General features: G+C 33.5%; 1 protein-coding gene across 1 annotated transcript in view; it reads left to right on the top strand.

The window, feature by feature from the left end:
• Positions 1 to 21,178, top strand: part of LOC138715687 (uncharacterized) — a 37,830-nt gene extending 16,652 nt beyond the window's left edge. The window contains exons 4-5 of the mRNA XM_069848750.1: positions 15,663 to 15,755; positions 20,054 to 21,178. Of these exons, the coding sequence (XP_069704851.1) occupies positions 15,663 to 15,755; positions 20,054 to 20,436 (476 nt within the window). The 3' untranslated portion in view covers positions 20,437 to 21,178. The remainder of the gene's footprint in view (positions 1 to 15,662; positions 15,756 to 20,053) is intronic.
• Positions 21,179 to 22,026: the final 848 nt, after the last annotated feature.

The raw sequence follows: 22,026 nt of genomic DNA, 5'->3' as shown, positions 1-22,026 counted from the left end.
AAATCGTTTAATATGTTACTTAATTTAAATTGCATCCAAATAATTAAAATGCGATCATTTTGGTCCAGAGACACTCATTTGGTGCAATGACAATTCCTTTAACATGTTTCTTAATTTTTATTACTTGCAACCATAGTTTAATGAAGATTGACATCATTTAGATTTAATGTGTATATTTTATTTTACTTGTTATAGGTTTCCATTGAATTATGGTAATAACTTAATTTTAACCCATGTTTTCTACGTATTCAGTAAATGGCGCTTGGCCCACTATGGTTCTGAACGCTTCAAATAACTTATATTATATTATATTATATTATATTATATTATATTATATTATATTATATTATATTATATTATATTATATTATATTATATTATATTATATCAGAAGTTACTGTAATAACATTATAACATTATGTCCATCTAGAGAAACTACACTTTCCAATGGTGAAATAATAATTAATTATACAAATCGGTTAATTTAGCTTCCGATATTACTTCGTACAAAGACAGAAACATTCTCTGTAGGCTATCTTTCAGAGCTTTCGATTGTTGCTGCCCAAGGCCCCTTATAGACGAAGTCATTTGTTTTTTAATTCATTATTTAGATGGCAGTTATTTTGATTTTAAAACTCATTTATTTCATTAAATATCAGTCCTAACAAAATTTTTCAAGGAATAAAACTTATCGCAAATTATTTTTAAAGAAACTTTTGTTATGTAACATTTTTCATAAAAATCAATAATAAGCGAGATATTTCGATTTATTTAATTCAGGCCCCCTTATAACCCCCCTTTTAAATAATGTAATTTGAATGCCATTTAGCCTAAAATCTAAGTTACAACGAACTTAATTTATAATTCCAATTTTCATCGAAATCCGTTCAACCAGTATCGCGTGAAAAGGTAACAAACATACAGACAGACAGAAATACAAACAAAAATTTCAAAAAAGCGATTTTCGGTTTCAGGGTGGTTAATTATATATGTTAGGTCCAATTATTTTTGGAAAATCGAAAATTACCAGAAAAATTTCGGCTACAGATTTATTATTAGTATAGATTATCATTATCATTATCATTATTATTATTATCATTATTATCATTATCATTATTATCATTATTATTATTATCATTATTATTAATTATTATTATTTAAGTATACATCGTTGAGATTTTTACTCTCTTTGTTGATATCTGGTATCAGTTGGAAACACTTAAGAAACGGCCAAATAAATCTTTTATGAACTACTCTCACGTGAACCTCACTATAGCTAGCCTCGCGCGTGCATGAGGTCTTTGCCTTAATAGACTCTGTGGGCTTGTCTTCTTTATCTTTATCTTTGGTCATGTTAGTCAGGTGTTCAGTCATCTTCGAATGAGTTATAGCAAAGTTTTGAGAATCTTATGAAACCATCCTACAGATTGTGCTCATATAAACGGAAACAGCTGATCGCACTCAAAGTGACAAGCAGGAAAGTTGTGATTTTGCTTTATTTGTGTTAGCAGACATTCTACTTAAATAATCATTAGATGGACAAATATTTCTGGAACACTTCTACCTTAGTGGTGGAGTTAACATATATAATTTCAAGTTAATTAATTAATTATCAATTAAATTAAAATGTACTCGAAAACGCTTCCTTGCAAATCAAACTGGGACTGAGAATAAATATGTACGTGAGCTCCAAGCTGTTTGCTACTTTCCTCACTCTCAAATATATTAAAGTTGTATTGGTGATGGATAACCGTCCAAGTAATATTTTCTTGGCATTATTTAGTTTATGAAAAGAAATGCAGTTTGAATGTCAATTTATTACCACATTCCTTCACAGAATGCGCACTCTTGATATTATATTATGCGAGCCACTGAAAGCAGATTATGATAAAGAGTTCGACATCCCAAGATCTTCATATCATAATGTTTTCGTCGTTTTCAAAAGGGTCTTTGTCATGATAGCGAACTCGAGAAAAGAGTTTTCAAGCATTAAAATGTCTGAAATTTGCAGAAAGTCAATCAATTTTCATTCTTCGAAAGTCGAGTATACAAATAAAAATGAAAATCTTTGCAGTGACACTTAAAATGTTGACCCTGTTATATTTAATATCAATGCTGAATTTCAAGTGGATTCCGAACATCTATGTTACATTTATTCAGAATTTGGCCGAGACAAGAGTTGAGTTAAAAGTGGTCAAAACAATGTTATAAGAACTAGGCCGGAATTCATAGTCGTCACGTATAAATGAGTGAATCCTTAAGTGGTTACTTATACTCATTTCTAATTCATAGTTGTCCCTCATTCACATAATGAGTGATTACTTAAGTGAGCTGATCTGTACCCTTAAGTGACCACTCATTTTCAAAATGGATACTGAGAATGATTTTGAGAATTTTATGGAGTTTGTTGAACGAAATGAGGAAAATATACGTGTCCCATAAAAGTATATTGGAGACATAGAGAATCCTCTGGAAATGTATAGTGAACTGGAATTTAAGAAGCGATATCGTTTTCAGATCAATTCGAAGTTGTTGCTCTAGCCAAATTCATCGTTATTTATTTACCGGTATTTATTTACTTACTTACTTACTTACCGGTATTTATTTATTTATTTATTTATTTATTTATTTATTTATTTATTTATTTATTTATTTATTTATTTATTTATTTATTTATTTATTTATTTATTTATTTATTTATTTATTTATGTCTATAACAGGGCAAAGCCCCAATTACAATAGACAGTACAGATATTTGTTAAAAAAACATAGAATTGCATATAACATGAAAAAAGATATAAAACAGATACAAGTGTAATTACAAATTAAAAATAAAAAAAAAAAACAAATAGATACTACCTAAATAAAAGACACAGATATAGATATAAATGAAAAATAACAAATAAAATAAATAAAAAAGAGTTAAGTATAGATATCATAGCCAAAAATGTAAAATGTAGCATTAATTGGCAAATTACGGAGTAAATATAACACTATGTTAATAAATGCAATATACAGTATTATATAGTAGGCCTAATAGGCTTAATTTATTTATTTAAGAAATTCACTACTACAGAACATGTGTTCCAATTAGTAGGATATCTGATTATAACTACCATGCAACTATAATTTAACATCGTGAAACTATTGCTGTATATACCTTATTCATCATCATCATCATCTGTGGTCATACAGCCTTTTAGTTTAGCCTTGACCTCCTTAAGAATTGCCGCCCAATCTTCCCTCTCTAGGGCTCTCCGTCTCCATCTCTTAATTCCTGCTTTAACTAGATCATCCTGAACATCATCCAACCATCGTAGTTTAGGTCTTCCTGCTCTTCTTTTACCACTTAGCGTGGCATCTAGTAATCTTTTAGGAATATTATTATTGTCCATTCTGATAATGTGGCCCAGCCACTCCAGCCGTCTAATTTTTATATCAGTGACAATACTTGAATCTTTATATAGTTTTTGTAGTTCAGAATTGGTCCTAATTCTCCACTCTCCCTTATCATAAATAGGGCCATAAATTTTTCTTAAAATTTTCCTTTCCCACGTATTTAAGATGGTTATTGCTCGTTCAGGTAGAGTCCAGGTTTCGCTTCCAAAAGTCACTGTAGGTTTAATAATTGTTTTATAAATCCTCACCTTCATTTTTTTGGAGATATATCTGGTTCTTATAATTTTATCTAATGCTCTGAGGCTTCGATTGCCAATGGCTATTTTATCCTTGATCTCAGTTAATATGTTGTTATCCTCGGTGACTATCGAGCCGAGATATCGGAACCTTGACACTTTCTCAAAAGTAACCTCATTTAAGACAACAGTTTTTACAGTATTGTCTCTCGTGGTTATGTTATTCATATACTTTGTCTTTGTTCTGTTAATATTTAAATTTGAAGCATTTGTCTCATTATGTATCTGTTTGAGTACATCATCTAAGGATGACACATTCCGTGCAAATACAGCTACATCATCAGCAAAAGCAAAGTATTGAAACATTCTATTAAATATGGTTCCCCCTGGATTAATGGCAATCTTTCTAATAACTCGCTCTAGACCAATATTAAATAAGAGTGTTGATAAGGAGTCACCCTGTCTAATTCCATTATGAGTTATGAACTTTATATACCTTATTCAGTACAGTAATATTGATAACTCGTTGTTATAGCAACTCCACATGTAGGGCTGCTTTCGATTAGTTCAGTGAGAGTCAGCTTTTGTTATGACGTCATGTCCGGCAGCTGTAAGTGAGCACTCATTACGTGAAAATAAGTGTTGTCTATGAATTCGGAATTGACTTAAGGGTTCCCTTATTATAAGCAAACACTTATTACTTAAGGGTTCACTCATTTTATAAGTGACGACTATGAATTCCACCCCTAGACCCGTAATGTCCACAGTGTTTGAAGGAAAAAAATCTTAAACATACTACTTGTGAGATTATTATGCGGCATAAATTAAATAGGCTGAATACTACGAAGAAAGGCGATTTTAAACCACATGTAACAGTTCTTTACGTGTAACACGGTACCTACAACATTAGTTCGAGCATGATTTTTACGTAAGAGATAATGACGAACAGTATGTTTTCTATTACTCCAATAATCGTGTAATTCTAAACATTGTAAACATTTTTAAAAGTGAATTTTATAGTAATATATAGGGTTTTACAAAATAACGCATAATTTCAATTGAAAATGAATTACGGAATTATGGATAAAAGTTCAGACATCTCGTATTCAGATAACAGAATTTTTATGGGAACAAAGTATTGTGAATTTTATTAGTAACAACAATGTAATTTATTCGTCACAACAATAATTCCTTTCTACAATTCGCCTTAAACGTTCTCGTCAACAATTGGATTTTCACTCAACACAGTATTCGTTATAGCACTCCACCGACGACAATGACAATTTACTTGGAATATTACAAACAACAATGAACTGTTAATCTTAACTAATATTTACAAAGCACTATTTACAAATCAGAACTATCAGTTCTCAGTTCACAGTTCTTCTAGCTCAGTCACTCGAGTTCACCGTATCTCGAACCACAGACCTTCAGAGACAGTTCACTGTACTCGAACTCAGGTCCCTCCAACTGCGGTCCACTGCACTCGAACTCAGGTCCCTCCAACTGCGGTCCACTCCACTCGAACTCAGGTCCCTCCAACTACGGTCCACTGCACTCGAACTCAGGCCTTCGGATGCTGATACAGTTGCGGACGCACACTCGAGTCGAACTCCGGTACACAACACTGGCTTGCTTGCTTGCTCTGGCTTACTCACTGACTGAATAACTGAAAAACTCTGCTCTCGTTCCTTCGCGTCCGTAATTTATAACCACAGCGACGTAGCCTCGAAAGTTCCACGCGTCTCTAGAGATGGCACTCCAGAAAAATCCAGATCCCTCTCCTCTCTACCAGCACCAGATGCGCGCGCACTCTCTCTCCACTCTCTCGCCCCGTTGGCCCTTTCCCCTCTCCGCCGCGCGCCATCCCAAAGTGCTCCGCGCGATCTTCTCTCTTGCGGGACGCTGGTCGTGAGTTCGAATCTCACGTCGCTGTCACAGTATTTTTGAGACTGCTATTTTGAATGTTATGACATCATACAGAACATTTTTAAATGCATCCCATAATTTTATTTCATCCGAAGAAGCATATTTTTTGACATACTTTATTTGCTTTACACGCCAACTCTGTTCTATCATTGTGGTTACCATGTAACGTGCTGTTAACCTTTGTTTTATGAAAGCTGTTTCATTTAAGAAATTAACATAAAAGAAGATATTTTTGACAGAAAACGAGGTTAATGAGGATCAGTTGATGATAAGATATGGTGAAAGAAAACGTACATAAAAAGAGGAATGGACACTTTGTAAGGAAACGCGTTTCAATTGCTCATCTCTTTCTCAGTCAACTGCGAGTTGGATAGCAGCGACAGTCAAAGAACATTAACTGCAACTTCTGTCAAAGTCGTCTTCTATTAATACTTAAGGGCGATAATTATTGCTGTGCAATATTCCCAGTCAGTAGCTTTCGAGTTAATTTAATGTAGACTCTACTTCACCCAGAGAAGAATGTGGTTTCTCTTTGAACATTAAATAAACTGCCAGTAGACTATCTACCGATCTTTCTGTCTCCAAAATATCCATGTTCACTTGTTGCATACGCCTTCTGTTACCAAATCCTATCACCATCAGGATCTCAATTATGTCGTTTTCTGTTAAGATCAACTTATTTTTTGTTGATCTCATCAGTAAAGCTGCTCTAATAACACAAAAACTAACAACATATCTATACTAATAATAAATCTGTAGCCGAAATTTTTCTGGTAATTTTCGATTTTCCAAAAATAATTGGTCCTAACATATATAATTAACCTCCCTCAAACCGACAATCGCTTTTTGAAATTTTTGTTTGTATACGCGATAATGGCTCAACGGATTTCGATGAAAATTGGAATATAAATTAATTTCGTTGTAACTTAAATTATAGGCTATATGGCATTCAAAATACATTATTTAAAAGGGGGTTATAAGGGGGCCTGAATTAAATAAATCGAAATATCTCGCTTATTATTGATTTCTATGAAAAATGTTACATAACAAACATTTCTTTAAAAATCATTTCCGATAAGTTTTATTCTTTAAAAAATTTTGATAGGGCTGATATTTAATGAGATAAATGAGTTTTAAAATTAAAATAACTGCCATCTAAGGCGGTGTATTGAAATAAAAAACAAATGACTTCGTCTATAAGGGGCCTTGGACACAACAATCGAAAGCTATGAAACATAGCCTACAGAGAATGTTTCTGTGTTTGTATGAAGCAATATCGGAAGCTAAATTAACCGATTTGTATAATTAATTATTATTTCATCATTGGAAAGTGTAGTTTCTCTGGATGGACATAATGCTATAATGTTATTACAGTAACTTGTGAGTGAATTGAGGGCAGGTAAGATAAAAATAGCTCCTTATGCACAGAAAACTTGATAGGTTATTCTGTATATTCATTTCCTGTATTTCTTATAACAATGTTTATGAACATATTCATTTTTATCTCAGAGAATTAACGAACAACGAGAGTGTATTGATTTAGTATGCAGTAATAGTACGTTAGCTTAGCAATCCATTATTTTATAATTCAAATTTTAACTATGCTCAATTGAATCGTGTTAAAATACATAAAATACATATGCAATAAATGCAATGCAAAACAATTGGGTAATGAGCCAAGCAGATTATGTTGCGCTGTTGTAAAAGTTGTTCCTCCTGAGATTCAAGAGCTCCCACAACAAATTAAAAACTTCCTAATTCGAATACATCCGTTACGAACACACTTTTTCATAATATAATATAAACATAATAATAAATCTGTAGCCAAAATGTTTCTGTTAATTTTCGCTTTTCCAAAAATAATTGGTAATAACAATTAAGAAACATGTTAAAGGAATTGTCATTGCACCAAATGAGTGTCTCTGGATCAAAATGATCGCATTTTAATATTTTAAATACAATTTAAATTAAGTAACATATTAAACGATTTATCCTTCTATCAAACACGAATGTTCCCTGGATCAAATGTCCTATTTTAATTATGTAATTACTTTATATTTATTTCTAACGAGTGCAGCGGAGCGCACGGGTACGGCTAGTCAATAATAAAAACGTTAGGTACTGTAATTACCATAATCATCATGTTTCTGAATAAAACAAACGATATCACGCATAAAATTATGCTTTTCCACATAATATTAAAATACGGTGTGCGCCAGAGAAACGGCGATTTTATGGGGCGTATATCCCTCACAGCAGAGTTGAGAGGCAGCAAACTGCGCGCACATTCTGTTCGCTATTTAGTCGTCATGGAAAGATGGAGCGGTGCGCAGTGTCATTTTAACTTCTGGCGTCATGACCCGTCCCATCTGCTCATCCGACTTACATTTTCATCAGTATAATATCCGGGCTGTACAGCAATTAAAACTTCACGATATAGCTACTGAGCCGAAGGGCATCTTGTGAGGACATTTTAGATCTCATGGTTGAAGATATTGGCATTTTGTGGATGCCTGACTAAGCACATTTGTAGAATTCCCTGTAAAAACGAGGTCACTCCAATTTTACAAAGTTGTGAAAAATTACAAAAAAAATCTAAAAAAAATCAAATTTTAACTGAGCTTCTTTCTTTTTTCCAGAGTATGTCCTAGGTACCTAGGAGTTTCATTCTATCATTCAATCATTTATTATAATCAGCAATTCAAGAGGGACAAACATAAACAAATAATGGAGCTACACTCTTTTTGCAATAAAATTGGATATGATTAGCCATGTTTTGCAATTACTGTATCAGTATTATAAACTACAGGGACATCACTTTATTTTTACCAACATTTTTAACATTAACCTGGCTATACTCGGAAACACTGTTGCCCCCTTCCATTACAGGAGTTTGATGTTACTTGTGCAATATGTAAACAAATCATTCTACTAGGTATAGGAGGAGAGAAAAGTAGTGTATCCATTTATGTTGTAGGGAAATACGATATTACGATTTTTAGTTTGATCACCACTTTTACGGAATTTATCAAAATACAGTAGAGTAGTAACATTTCTTTTTTCAAAAACTCAACTTTTCAGGTGGCTATGTTCGTTATGTAATGTCTACTTTATTTAGCATATTAATTATTGGTGTTAACATACAATATAGAGAGTGCATTTAAATTGAGGGACTCATAAGTAAAGGGCTGTAAGTGCACTTAAGTTACTTTTGAGAAAATGGGGTTTAAATAGTTCGTAAAATCAATGAAATTTTTATTTAAATTTTAATATATGATGCGATTAAAATATCCCTTTGCCGCTAAAATTTTAGATAATTTAGCTGAATGCACTTAACTCATGTTATTACAAATGTCACTAGCATTCCTTTGCTTCTAGCCACCTCAATTCAAAATAAGCTAATCTGAATTCTTAAACAAGTTGCTGAAAATGGTTGCCGTTCATTACAATGCAGGCGTCAATTCTTTACGCATATTATTAAAAACATTTTGAAGCATATTCTCTGAAATTTAATTTATCGTTTCTTGAATATAATTTTTTAGTACGATATTATTAATATAGGTTCTTTCTTCTATAGAAAACGCAACCATATTTCTGAAACACACTATACACCGCAGTGTTTACTTCACTGCTTGAAGACTTCGAATGCAACAGCGGCCGTAAGTTTGTGTGTCTGACGGGAGCAAGGACATTATTGAAGGGGTGTGAGTGAAGTACATTCAGAAATGCAGGTACAATAAAAATGCAAGTAAAAATAAAATGATGTCCCTGTACAACACAAGACACACACACAGGTTGAACCATAATTTCATTAATTTGAGAGAGTTATACTTTGAGATATTTCAAGCAAAAGTTTTAATACAATTTTGCTCGTCTTCGCTTCCTTTTCAAGATAAAAATTGTTTTATGTGAAATATTTCATAGCATGTTTTGGGAAAGTCGTGTCTTAATCCCTAATATCCTACGTAATTTTAAGAAAGTACTGCATTATGATAATAAATGATTTGAAAAAAATTATTTTATCTTTTAAATGTGCAGAAATCTGATCCGAACAAATATAACATTGTAAAATTCCTTTGCAGAACGAAAAGTTACATTATTCGGATCAAATTTCTGTACATATAAGGGACGAAACTAAACTTTTTGCAATATGTTATTATCGTAATACACTGCTCTCTTAAATTGACTGAGCATATTGGGAATAATATCAATGGTTTTCCCAAAATACGCTATGAAATGTTTCATATAAAACAATTTTTATCTGAAGAAAGAAGGGAAAACGAGCAGAATTATGTTAAAGTACTTTGTTTGAAATATATCAAAGAATAACCCCCTCAAAGTAATGACACTACTTAAGATTCAATCTGTATATAGCTCCAGTAGCTGTCTCCTTTTTGCAACGAAACTACCGGCAGCTCAGCTTCAATTCCACTGCATCTTACTACAAAATGCTCGGAATCACACCGCTCCTACACTAAAAGGTCGGGCGTTTTTTTTAACGTATGAAACGAGCAAAACATTAATTTCACCAAAAAAAAGTAGAGCCACGCCCTTTTTGCAGGTAGCCCTTCATTTCCATCTCACAAGCAAACATTCTGATGGAGGCAGATAAAAATGTTAATGTTTTTTCTTCCACCATGTTTAGATTAGATTAGATTAGATCTTTATTAGCCGAATAGAATTACAAGCATTCATGGCGTCGTCAGTACACAAGAAAAATGACATAACATACAATATAATACAAAAATAGACTTAATTCGAAATAAATTTAACAGTTTAATATTAAGTGACATGCAAAAAAAAAGGGAGAAAAAAAAGAAAAAAAAATATATATAGGACAAGCTTGATCTTCAGTCTCCACTGTTCTATCCAGTATCTTTTCTTTTTGCTTTCCCCTGTCTTTTCTTCAACTCTGAGTTGCCTGAAACATAAATGGTCAAGGGCAGTATCAAGAAACGTTAAATTCTAAAATTTTAAATTTAGGTATTCATTTGTGCAAAATGGCATATGTGTTAATAAAATGTTCTTTACCTCTTTTTTTAATTTTCTTATGTTAAGTTCTTTGATTTTCTGTGGAAGTTTATTATATAAATTGCTGCCTCTATGTGATATGCTGTTAAGACTTCTGGTAAGCCTGTGGTAATTCAGATGTATGTTTTGGGATGTTCTGGTGTTATACTCATGATAGGTTGAATTTGTTTTAAAGGAATCTATGTTTTGATGAATAAAGCACACTGTTTCTAAAATATATATGCAGGGTACAGGTAAGATTTTTAGTTCTCTGAAAATTTTTATACTTTCAGTCCGAATAGGAACTTTTTTAATGATTTTGAGTATTCTTTTCTGCAATTTGAGGACTTGTGTCACTTTTGGTGAAGATCCCCAGGTAATAATGCCATATGATAGTATTGAATGAACATATCCAAAATAGACTGATATTAAAAGTTCCATGGATGATAATGTCAAAACAAGTGCTTATATAAATTTTGGTCACTCGACCGCAATTACAAGGGCGTGAAAACTACGTTCGCCAGGGGCCGTTAACAGTAAGAAAACACAATTTCATTGGGAAAATTTATTGGAGCAGACACAGCAATTGTTGAGCTGCTTTTCAACATATTCCCCACCGGAATTGAGACATTTGTCATAGAGTATCATGGGATCCTCAGAGAGATGCAGACGGCTGTCAAACACTGGTTCCGATTACGGGCTGCTAACTTCTATGACACAAGGATACACACATTGATTCCATGGAGTGAAAAAATCTCATTTCCAGTGGGGGATATGTTGACAAATAGCGCTACAATTGCTGTATCTGTTTCGATAAATATTTCCATGCAACTGTGTTTTTTTCCTGTAAACAGCCCCAGGAAAGTCACTTTCTGGACGAGTGGCCAAAATTGGTATGTGCACTCGTTTTGACATTATTAACATGGTGGAAGAAAAATAACTTCTTCATCTGCCCCCGTCAGAATGTTTCCTTGTCTGCGGTAGTCATTTCATGGACGTCCTTTTCAAGAAATAAATGACAGACTGTGTGTTTTATCATCTCACGTAGCCTATATCATTATAAAAAATTAGTTCCTCAGTCAATAACCAACTTTTTATAATCGCCAGTGCCTCTACCGGATCTTGTACCGGCACCGTATTATATCTAAAATATTCTGGATTCATTCATTCATTCATTCATTCATTCATTCATTCATTCGTTTATTTTATTCCATAGATCTTACATGAGCAATGAAGCTTTAAGATGTGGAACATGTCAACATTTTACAATATTACAATTACAATTTTTACAAATTTTTATAGTTTTACAATTTAGTAATTTTCTACAATTTTTACAATTTTGTACAATTTTTTTACATTCTTTTTTACATTTTGGCGAGATGTAGTGAGATGAGATGAGGTCCGAGGATTCGCCAAAATATTACCCGGCATTTGCCTTTTCGGTGGGGGAAACCTCGGAAAAACCCAACCAGGTAATCAAATCAAAGGGGGTAATCAAATCAAAGGGGTTGATGCCAAGGACTCGCCATAGACCATCCGGCTTCAGTCCCACGGCTGGGGAAAACCTCCGAAGAAACCAAAGTCCAAAGGGGGATCCAACCCAAGCCCGAACGCAGCTCCGGATCAGCAGCCCAGCGAGTCTGTCGACTGAGCTACATCGATGGCTCTACTAAAAGTATACAATACATAGCCAATCAGATTATTAAATTTACAAACGCAAACGATCATTCATAAGTTGAGCTATATTATAATACAAAACAATTTAATTAAATTTAAGGCATAAACAATTCAACCAGTTGTGATATACAGAAATTGATAATACATATCATGCAAACTACTTCAAATTACAAACACAAACAATTTATCAGTAGAGCTATATAGATTACTATTCAATTTAAAGCATATACAATTCATCGGCCAAAACTATACAAATATATACAATACAAAGTAGCATACTTTCATTAAGCTATACAAATTTGTGCAATTAATATCAAGTAGATTAATTCAATTTATAATCATAAACAATTTATCAGTTGAGCTATATGGCATCTTAACTCGCATAAAATAGTCGCAAAAATACATTATTTGACGTGTAAGGTGTTGTCCAATAGCCCTTAATTCAATTTAAATTACAACTCTATGGGTTACTTTGAATATATATATATATATATATATATATATATATATATATATATGTATATATATATATATATATATATGAGAGTTACTCTGAGTTCTTAGAGGAAAAAGGAGCTTCTACAGTTTCTACTTGCATTTTTAAGGGGGATATACAGACTTGAGCCCGAAAAATTAGGGAAATTCATTTTTTTCTCAGCAACTAATGACTCTTTCATCTTGAAATTTGACATGCTCAGTATTCACTGCTTCTGAAATTATAGACTATTTTCCGATTTACTAAAAGTTTAATTATCATAACAAAAAAGTGGCCTTTTTGTGCACTCATGTGCCGTTTTTATGATAATGTCCACAGATAGGAATATTTCTGAGCCTTTCTTTTTTCTATTTATTCCTGAATGTCAAATGAACAATACGAACTACAATCTTAGAAACGTCTACAATAGAACTATTTTTTTTTTTAATTTCTTATGAGAAATTAAATTTTTTTATGCTTTATAGGTAAAAAGATTTTTTTAAATAAATTAAAATGTTACAGCAATAATTGTAGTTAATCTTGTTCACAAGTATGAAAGACAGTTGCACGCAAAATTTTACTGCGGTATCTCAAAAACTTACCGAGTTATCACAAAAACGGTTTTGAAAAATACAAGTTACGGGAAATGAGCGTTATATGCACAGTGTGCCAAAAAAGGGCACACAATTAGAAATACTCTATTTTCGGAAATACATAACATTAATTTATAATGGATACACTGTTGGAAAGAGTAAACTTTAAAGATGAGCAGGACTTTTTATTGTCTTTTTTTAGGCTCAATTAAAATCTTATGGAGATCAATACACAATGATGCGAAAAATGTGATTTTTGAAGACAAGTTATTACTTGAAAATGCAGAAACTGAATGTTGGTAAGATTATTATTAATTAATGATTTTTCAAATAATCAAAATTAAAAATTATGCTCCATGTGACCGCCATTTGCCAGCCAAGCATTTGTAGGAGTCTTCTCCATTGTCCAATAGGACTCGATATCTGTCTTTGATCAAGCCGATCCCAACATTCAAGAAGGCGTTGTCTTAAATGTTCAATATTACGAATTCCTGTTTTGTAATAAACTGCTTTTTGTAGTTGACTCCATACAATAGTCCACAGGATTAAGATCTCGTTTTAAACTCCAGCGGAAACCATCAGAGAATCTGAGAAATGCGATCTTTCACGCAATAATCTCTCAGGAGGGATATCATGTCCGTATCTTGCTAATCAATCGTTGTACACTTGAAACAGACCATTGTCGCTAAGCGTAGTTCCTTATAATTTGACGGGCAGATAAATTATCATATTGGTGCAAATGTTTAATGAAAATCTTGTCTTCGTTCGTTAAGCGACCCATTATTCACAAAATGAGAACTCAAAACGGAAGAAAACAAATGATGATAGCACAACAAACGGCTTGGCCTGCTGAACTCGTAAGACCATAATGCTTAGTTCGGCATATGAAATAATAGGGGAGAGTCGGGTAGTATCGGACATCGGGTAATACCGAACAGTGAGTTTCTTTCATCTACCACACGATGATAGTACCTGATTGACATGGTTACGTTTCTGTGATGTCGCATAGAGAAACGTAACCATGTCATTCAGGTACTACCATATGGTGGTAGATGAAAGAAACGCACTGTCCGATATTACCCGATGTCCGATACTACCCGACTCTCCCCTAATTGTCTCATTTTAATAACTATTCAAAAATTGATCTCTTAATATTAATTTCATATTCATTAACCATAAATATACTCGTATTCATGTGAACTATTATCGGTTTGGGTTTATTATTTTGCAATATACGAGCATTTTCTACTTACTGTTGGTAACCCGATTTTTTATTAATATAAGGTATTATATATATATATATATATATATATATATAAATTAATTATTCATGATCGATTTTACACTGCCTTACAAAAAATAAAAAAATAATGTTTAATAAATGGTAAAAATTTAAATATTATAGTACTTTCCCGATCTACAAGGACCGTGAAATTTGCCTGTGAAATAAACTTTCAAATGAAATCATTAGCTACTGGAATATAATCACTTAAATTTTGTGCCTTTTTTTCTGGCCCACTGTGTTATATACCTTATGTGTGGAGAGCTAAATATACGCACGCTCGCACGTTTATGGTCATATCTACCAAAATAGTTTATATATCGTGAAAATTTCTTCACTGTCATAAGGATAAATGTCCAATCTTTATATAAAAAATAAATTGAAATATAACTTTTACCCTCAAACCTGTATATCCCCTCCTAAAGTAATTATTAAGTCTGTTTTGTGATCTGTCTTCAAAGCTTAGATGTCCGGCTGTAATGCGGTCACCCCCATTAATATTGAACTTCGTAATATAATAAAAGATCGACACTTTTATCCTCTAATTTTTTTTACAAATGGCTGGAAACCCCATAAATAATGGAAAGTGAGTTACCGTACTACAATAAGAGAAATACGTAACAGTTTTTATAACTATAGTTATCAATAATTTAATGTTCTATATTTTGTCAGATGAACATCCATCGTTATTTTCACATTAAAATCGGGGGATACGTTCCATATTTTCATCTGTAAATTCGTTGCACGTATACAGCGGAGACTTGATCTCAGCTTGCTAAGAATTGAAGGCGATATAAAGAATAAGTTAGTGCGTTAGCGGGTGGTTCAGTACAGCAGTAAACCGTTTTAAGCAATTAATTTGAAACCTATAGTAATTTCATTTTGTTGAAGTTTTGACCGATAAGCAAAGTACAATAGGTTAGGATTAAATGGGTCCGTCTATCTAATAGATAAGCATTATACGGACCATTTAATCCTAACCTATGAAACGTATAGGATACAACAAACATAAGAATACCCACAAAGTCATTTCATACTATCAAGGCGGCTTCATCTGTGCAGATGAGTGGTCTAACGTGTACAACTTGCTGGCGATAGGGAAGCGGTACGACTACGCAATCGCAGGAAGTTGCCTCAGAGTCATCGACAGAAAACGTAAGTATGCTACAGAACACAGAATGCTTTAAGATATACGAAATATGCTTCAATATTTCACATAGTATTTCAATAAACATAAACGTATTCAATGTGAGCCATTTGCTTTTGGTATAATCCATACAAGACACAACAGACTTTCTGACAACCATTCCTAAAAGTAGATCTTTTAACGATAGGCAAGCGTGTAAGAAACTAATATACTCGTATGGCAGAGTACGAAAATACTCTAAACACTAGTGCGAATGTAATATTTATGGGGAAGGAAACGATAATCACCAATTAGGAACAGGATTCTTTATTCATAAAAGAATAAAATCAGCAGTAAAGGAAAGTCCAGGATAACAGAGAGGGTTTGGAATTGAACGGGTTACATCATGTCTATGCGGACCTTTAGGGAGACCGAGACGTAGATGGGAAGGTAATATTAAAATGGATTTGAGGGAGGTGGGATATGATGATAGAGAATGGATTAATCTTGCTCGGGATAGGGACCAATGGCGGGCTTATGTGAGGGCGGCAATGAACCTCCGGGTTCCTTAAAAGCCAGTAAGTAAGTAAGTAAGTAAGTAAGTAAGTATATATTCATTCATAGTTTCCTACCCAAGGGCAGGTTTTTCACTACAAACCCAATATTCTCTGATCTTTCTTATTTTCTGCCTTTCTTTTAGTCTTCGTATACGAACAATATATCTTAATGTCGTTTATCATCTAGTATCTTCTTCTGCTCCGAAATTTTCTCTCGTCCACCATTCCCTCCCGTGTATCCTTCAGTAGACAGTTTCTTCTCACCCGGTGACCCAATAAATTCCTCTTACTCTTCCTGATCAGTTTGAGTATTGGGCCTATTCTTTCTGTCACAGTTTCATTTCTATATCCATTCGTCCACTTCACATGCTCCATTGTACTTCATATCTACATTTCAAATGATTCTAGTAGTTTTTCTTCACTTCGTCGCAACATCCATATTTCTGCCATACTTACTTACTTACTTACTTACTTACTTACTTACTTACTTACTTACTTACTTACTTACTGGCTTTTAAGGAACCCGGAGGTTCATTGCCGCCGCCCTCACATAAGCCCGCCATTGGTCCCTATCCTGAGCAAGATTAATCCATTCTCAATCATCATATCCCACCTCCCTCAAATCCATTTTAATATTATCCTCCCATCTACGTCTCGGTCTCCCTAAAGGTCTTTTTCCCTCCGGCCTCCCAACTAACACTCTATATGCATTTCTGGATTCGCCCATACGTGCTACATGACCTGCCCATCTCAAACGTCTGGATTTAACGTTCCTAATTTCTGTCATATGAGATTTCCTCCACGAGCGGCAAGTTCAGCTCCCGTGGCGAAGCCGAGGGAGATAATTTCCAGCAGCGCATACTATATACTTTTGTGTGCTTTGCAATTTTTTTCTTTTTTTTTCATTAGTACCATCTAAACCAGAATATATTAGTAATTTTAATTTTATATTATAGACATAACCTATTCTTATAAATGTGTAGGAAATGACTGGTAAATGATAGATGTATGAATTTTGCTGTTGGTAACACATTTCTCGTCAATGAGAGTGTGATTATCACTGCGAAAAATTGAGTTTTAGCGGTCAGCCGCTGAAGTCGTCGTAGCAACACTTAACGGATTTTAAACAAGATTATTCCTTCAATATTAACATTTTATTTCACTACTACCCATACCCGTGTGCTTCGCTACATTTGTTAGAAATTAATATAAAGTAATTACATAATTAAAATAGGACATTTGGTCCAGGGAACATGCGTGCTTGAAAGAAGGATAAATCGTTAAATATGTTACTTAATTGAAATTGTATTTAAATAATTAAAATACAATCATTTTGGTCCAAAGAACACCCATTTGGTGTAAGGATAATTCCTGTAACATGTTTCTTAATTTTTATTACAGTACATGCAAATAATTAAAATAGGATCACTTTGGTGCAAGGATAATGTTCGTTTAATATTTTTCTAAATTAGTCTTGAATGCATCTTTTAATAAATTACTCCAAATTAATGTCAGTATGGAGTGGATTGTGTGCGAAGATAATTTTTTATGTTGGCGTCACTGTGCATCTTAAATGAAACCAACTAAGTTATATCAATGAAATAAGTATAATAATCCTTCAATATCTGTGTTGTTAACCTAAAAAGTAATACAAAAATTACATTAGGTCATTACACAATCAAACATGACTAGCGCTTTCGCTAATTAATGGCATCTTCAGGTCAATTAGCATATTAATGCTTTGAGCATAAATCACCAGTCAACACCACGCAACAGGCCATGACACATCGGTTCTTCCTGCAGGTTCATTTTTATTCATAACACGCTACCCATTTTTTGCGTCGTGATGACTGCTACAATAATTTTACCCATTTTAACTATGTCATCTTCATACTTCTAAGCTGCATACATGTTATTTTAGCCTCCTATTAAATGCATGGATTCTGTATTTTAACATTTAGACTCTATATGAAGTTTAATCACTACAACCACTACGTCTTTAAGTGATTATTATTACATTACTTTGTGATTGTACAGTTATTCGTGTAATACCGTTTTTAATTAATCTCCTTCAATTTCACATCATGCAATTCATCATATTTTATTACCTTGCCATTTACCTATGTCTTTATGCTCAAAGCATTGACTTCTAGCAGAATGTGGTGCCCACAAGTGGCGAGGTAACACGTTAAAGTACAGAGTGTCCAACATGCCCGACTGTCCAACAGACCCTAGTTTACCCTATTCTAATAGACCTGAACATGCCATTAATTGGCGAAAGCGCTAGTCATGTTTGATTGTGTAATGACTTAATGTAATTTTTGTATTACTTTTTAGGTTAACAACACAGATATTGAATGATTATTATACTTATTTCATTTATATGCTAATTTGTCGGACCAATATACCTCTTAATATATCAATTTAGTTGGTAGATATAACGTCATTATTCATTAACAACGAATGTGGGAATACTTTTGAACACAATCTATACTAATAATAAATCTGTAGCCGAAATGTTTCTGGTAATTTTCGATTTTCCAAAACTAATTGGTCCTAACATATATAATTAACCACCCTGAAACCGAAAATCGCTTTTTTGAAATTTTTGTCTGTCTGTCTGTCTCTGTCTGTCTGTCTGTCTGTTTGTTACCTTTTCACGCGATAATGGCTGAACGGATTTCGATGAAAATTGGAATATAAATTAAGTTCGTTGTAACTTAGATTTTAGGCTATATGGCATTCAAAATACATTATTTAAAAGAGGGGTTATAAGGGGGCCAGAATTAAATAAATCGAAATATCTCGCTTATTATTGATTTTTATGAAAAATGTTACATAACAAAAGTTTCTTTAAAAATAATTTGCGATACGTTTTATTCTTTGAAAAATTTTTATAGGACTGATATTTAATGAGATAAATGAGTTTTAAAATTAAAATAACTGCCATCTAAGGCCGTGTAATGAATTAAAAAACAAATGACTTCGTCTATAAGGGGCCTTGGCCAACAACAACCGAAAGCTATTAAACATAGCCTACAGACAATGTTTCTGTGTTTGTATGAAGTAATATCAGAAGCTAAATTAACCGATTTGTATAATTAATTATTATTTCACCATTGGAAAGTGTAGTTTCTCTAGATGGACATAATGCTATAATGTTATTACAGTAACGTCTGAGTAAATCGAGGACAGGTAAGATTAAAATAGCTTCTTATGCACAGAAAATTTGATAGGCTATTTTGTACATTTGTTTTCTGTATTTCTTAAAATAATATTTATGTACACTCATTTTAATCTCAGAGAATTAAAGAACAACGAGAGTGTATTGATTTAGTAAGCAGTAATAGTACTTAGCTTAGCAATCCATTATTTTATAATTCAAATTTTAACTATGCTCAATTGAATCGTGTTAAAATACACAAAATATATATGCAATAAATGCAATGCAAAAAAAAATTGGGTAATGAGCGAAGCAGATTATCTTGCGCTGTTGTAAAAGTTGTTCCCTGGATCAAACGTCTTATTTTAATTATGTAATTACTTTATATTTATTTCTAACAGGTGCAGCGGAGCGCACGGGTACGGCTAGTTTAAAAATAAGCACATTGTGTCTGGAACAAGGGAAACTTGGAATCAAACGATGGGGCACATCAACATTTTCATCGTCAGCCGCATATCAGATAATGTGGAAAAACCTGTCTAGGGCCTATTCGACATTATTTTCACACGTTCATACCTGATTAATTTAATCTCAAACTTTGTTGCAGCTGTCACAATCATCGCATTTCCTACTTGGACACCATGTGAGGACACTCTGAACGCAGCCAAAATGGCGCTGTCCGAGATGGGTTACGACTTCAAGGACTTCAAGATGTTGTGTCCCAGGAAACAACTTCGCTTACTTAACCGCATGCCACACTCGGATCTGTACAAATGTAAATCCATGAACGAACCTTCGAGTGGGTACGCTATGATGTCGATGCACGGACATCAGAGTAGACCAGAGGTCTCCAAAACGCGTATAGTCATTCGTGATCCCGATGCTGCCCGCCGAACACAGTGTGCTGTAGAGAAGGGGGAGAGACTCGTACCTCATCAGATGGGAGCGGTCAGTGAGGGATTGCGGCAACGTTCTCATGTTTACAAATAATAACATCAAAAATATAAGAAATATCATACTTTGTACATTATTTTGACATACTATGAAGCTTCTAGGCCTACTTTTGATTGGGAATATTCAATAATGGAATAATTCATTTCACATTACATCTAGAAGACATTCTGTATGCATGATTTTACAAATGCTCATTCTGTAGCCTAAAGGACTTCATTGATTTTCCAATATTCCAAGCTAGAACATAACCAGCAAGAAGTTTTCTTTGTTTAAGACTGAGGATACAATCTCATAAAATGTCTCTACTTTTATTAATGCTTCGAACTTACAATCATTTACCAAATAAACAGGATTTAGATTTTTCGTTATTGTACAATATGTACAAGAAAAAGTTATGTGAAGCATTACTTGATTTCAATGATTTAAGTACTATTAAGAATTATTAGAGCTGATTCGTACTTTATCACGCTTAAATATTTAAATGTGCATCTTATGTTACGAAGAACAATATATGTATGTATATATACAGCGATAGTTTCATGATATGTTAACTTCTAGTTGCATGTTAGTTATAGGGGAGAGTCGGGTAGTATCGGACATCGGGTAATATCGGACAGTGAGTTTCTTTCATCTACCACACGATGATAGTATCTGATTGACATGGTTACGTTTCTGTGATGTCGCATAGAGAAACGTAACCATGTCATTCAGGTACTACCATATGGTGGTAGATGAAAGAAACGCACTGTCCGATACTACCCGATGTCCGATACTACCCGACTCTCCCCTAGTTATAATCAGACATCCTACTGTAATTGGAATACATGTTCTGTAGTAATGAATGTCTTAAATAAATAAATAGGTGTGTGATTTGTGTTTGTATTCTCTTGTTTCAAATTTATCAAAATATTTGTAATGTATTTCACCTAAAATGAAACGAAAAACTGTAAGTAGGCCCTATATCTTACGAAACTGAGTGTAAACTTAACGTAATATGCTGATTATTATGTGTAACCAACAATTATACAGACGTCCCAAAATAGATTATATTCACATGTCCAGCATTCCTTAATTGTATGACATTTTTTGTGAATTGTCGAGTAGTGTCGTCGCATGTTGAATTTTAACACACCCTTAAGATTTTTCGAACAAATTAAACATTTCATATTTTCCCCACTAACACGAAAATATATTTCTCTTTCCTTTCATCCTGGAATGTACTACGTCCATGATTAGAAGGCATTGTGAAATGGTGGAACACTCCGACCAACACAGTGATAATGGCAGTCCGCTCTTCGTTTACGCATAAGCACTGAGTACAGTACAGTTGGAGATGGGTGAGGCGGAGCGCGCTCATTACATACTGGCTTCGGTTCCGTTCAGGGGCTTACTCGCGAGTACGCTTTTGGAGACGTCTGGAGTAGACAGTGTGAAGCATTTTCTTATTTTTTGTTTTACGAGAATTAATAAATACCGTAAAAGCTATCTATGACGGAACATGATGGTTTCGCAGAAAAATTTCCACTTTGGAAGGTTTCCTTCTTATAAAAGATTTCTTAAATATTCATGTGATTTAAGGAAAGTGCAAAGACAACTTAAGCCACACATAAATATTAATTTTTACAG

Source organism: Periplaneta americana, chromosome 15 (genome assembly GCF_040183065.1).
Source record: "Periplaneta americana isolate PAMFEO1 chromosome 15, P.americana_PAMFEO1_priV1, whole genome shotgun sequence".
NCBI lineage: Eukaryota > Metazoa > Arthropoda > Insecta > Blattodea > Blattidae > Periplaneta > Periplaneta americana.
Note: the sequence above shows the minus strand (reverse complement) of the source record. Positions and strands in the feature narration are given on the sequence as shown.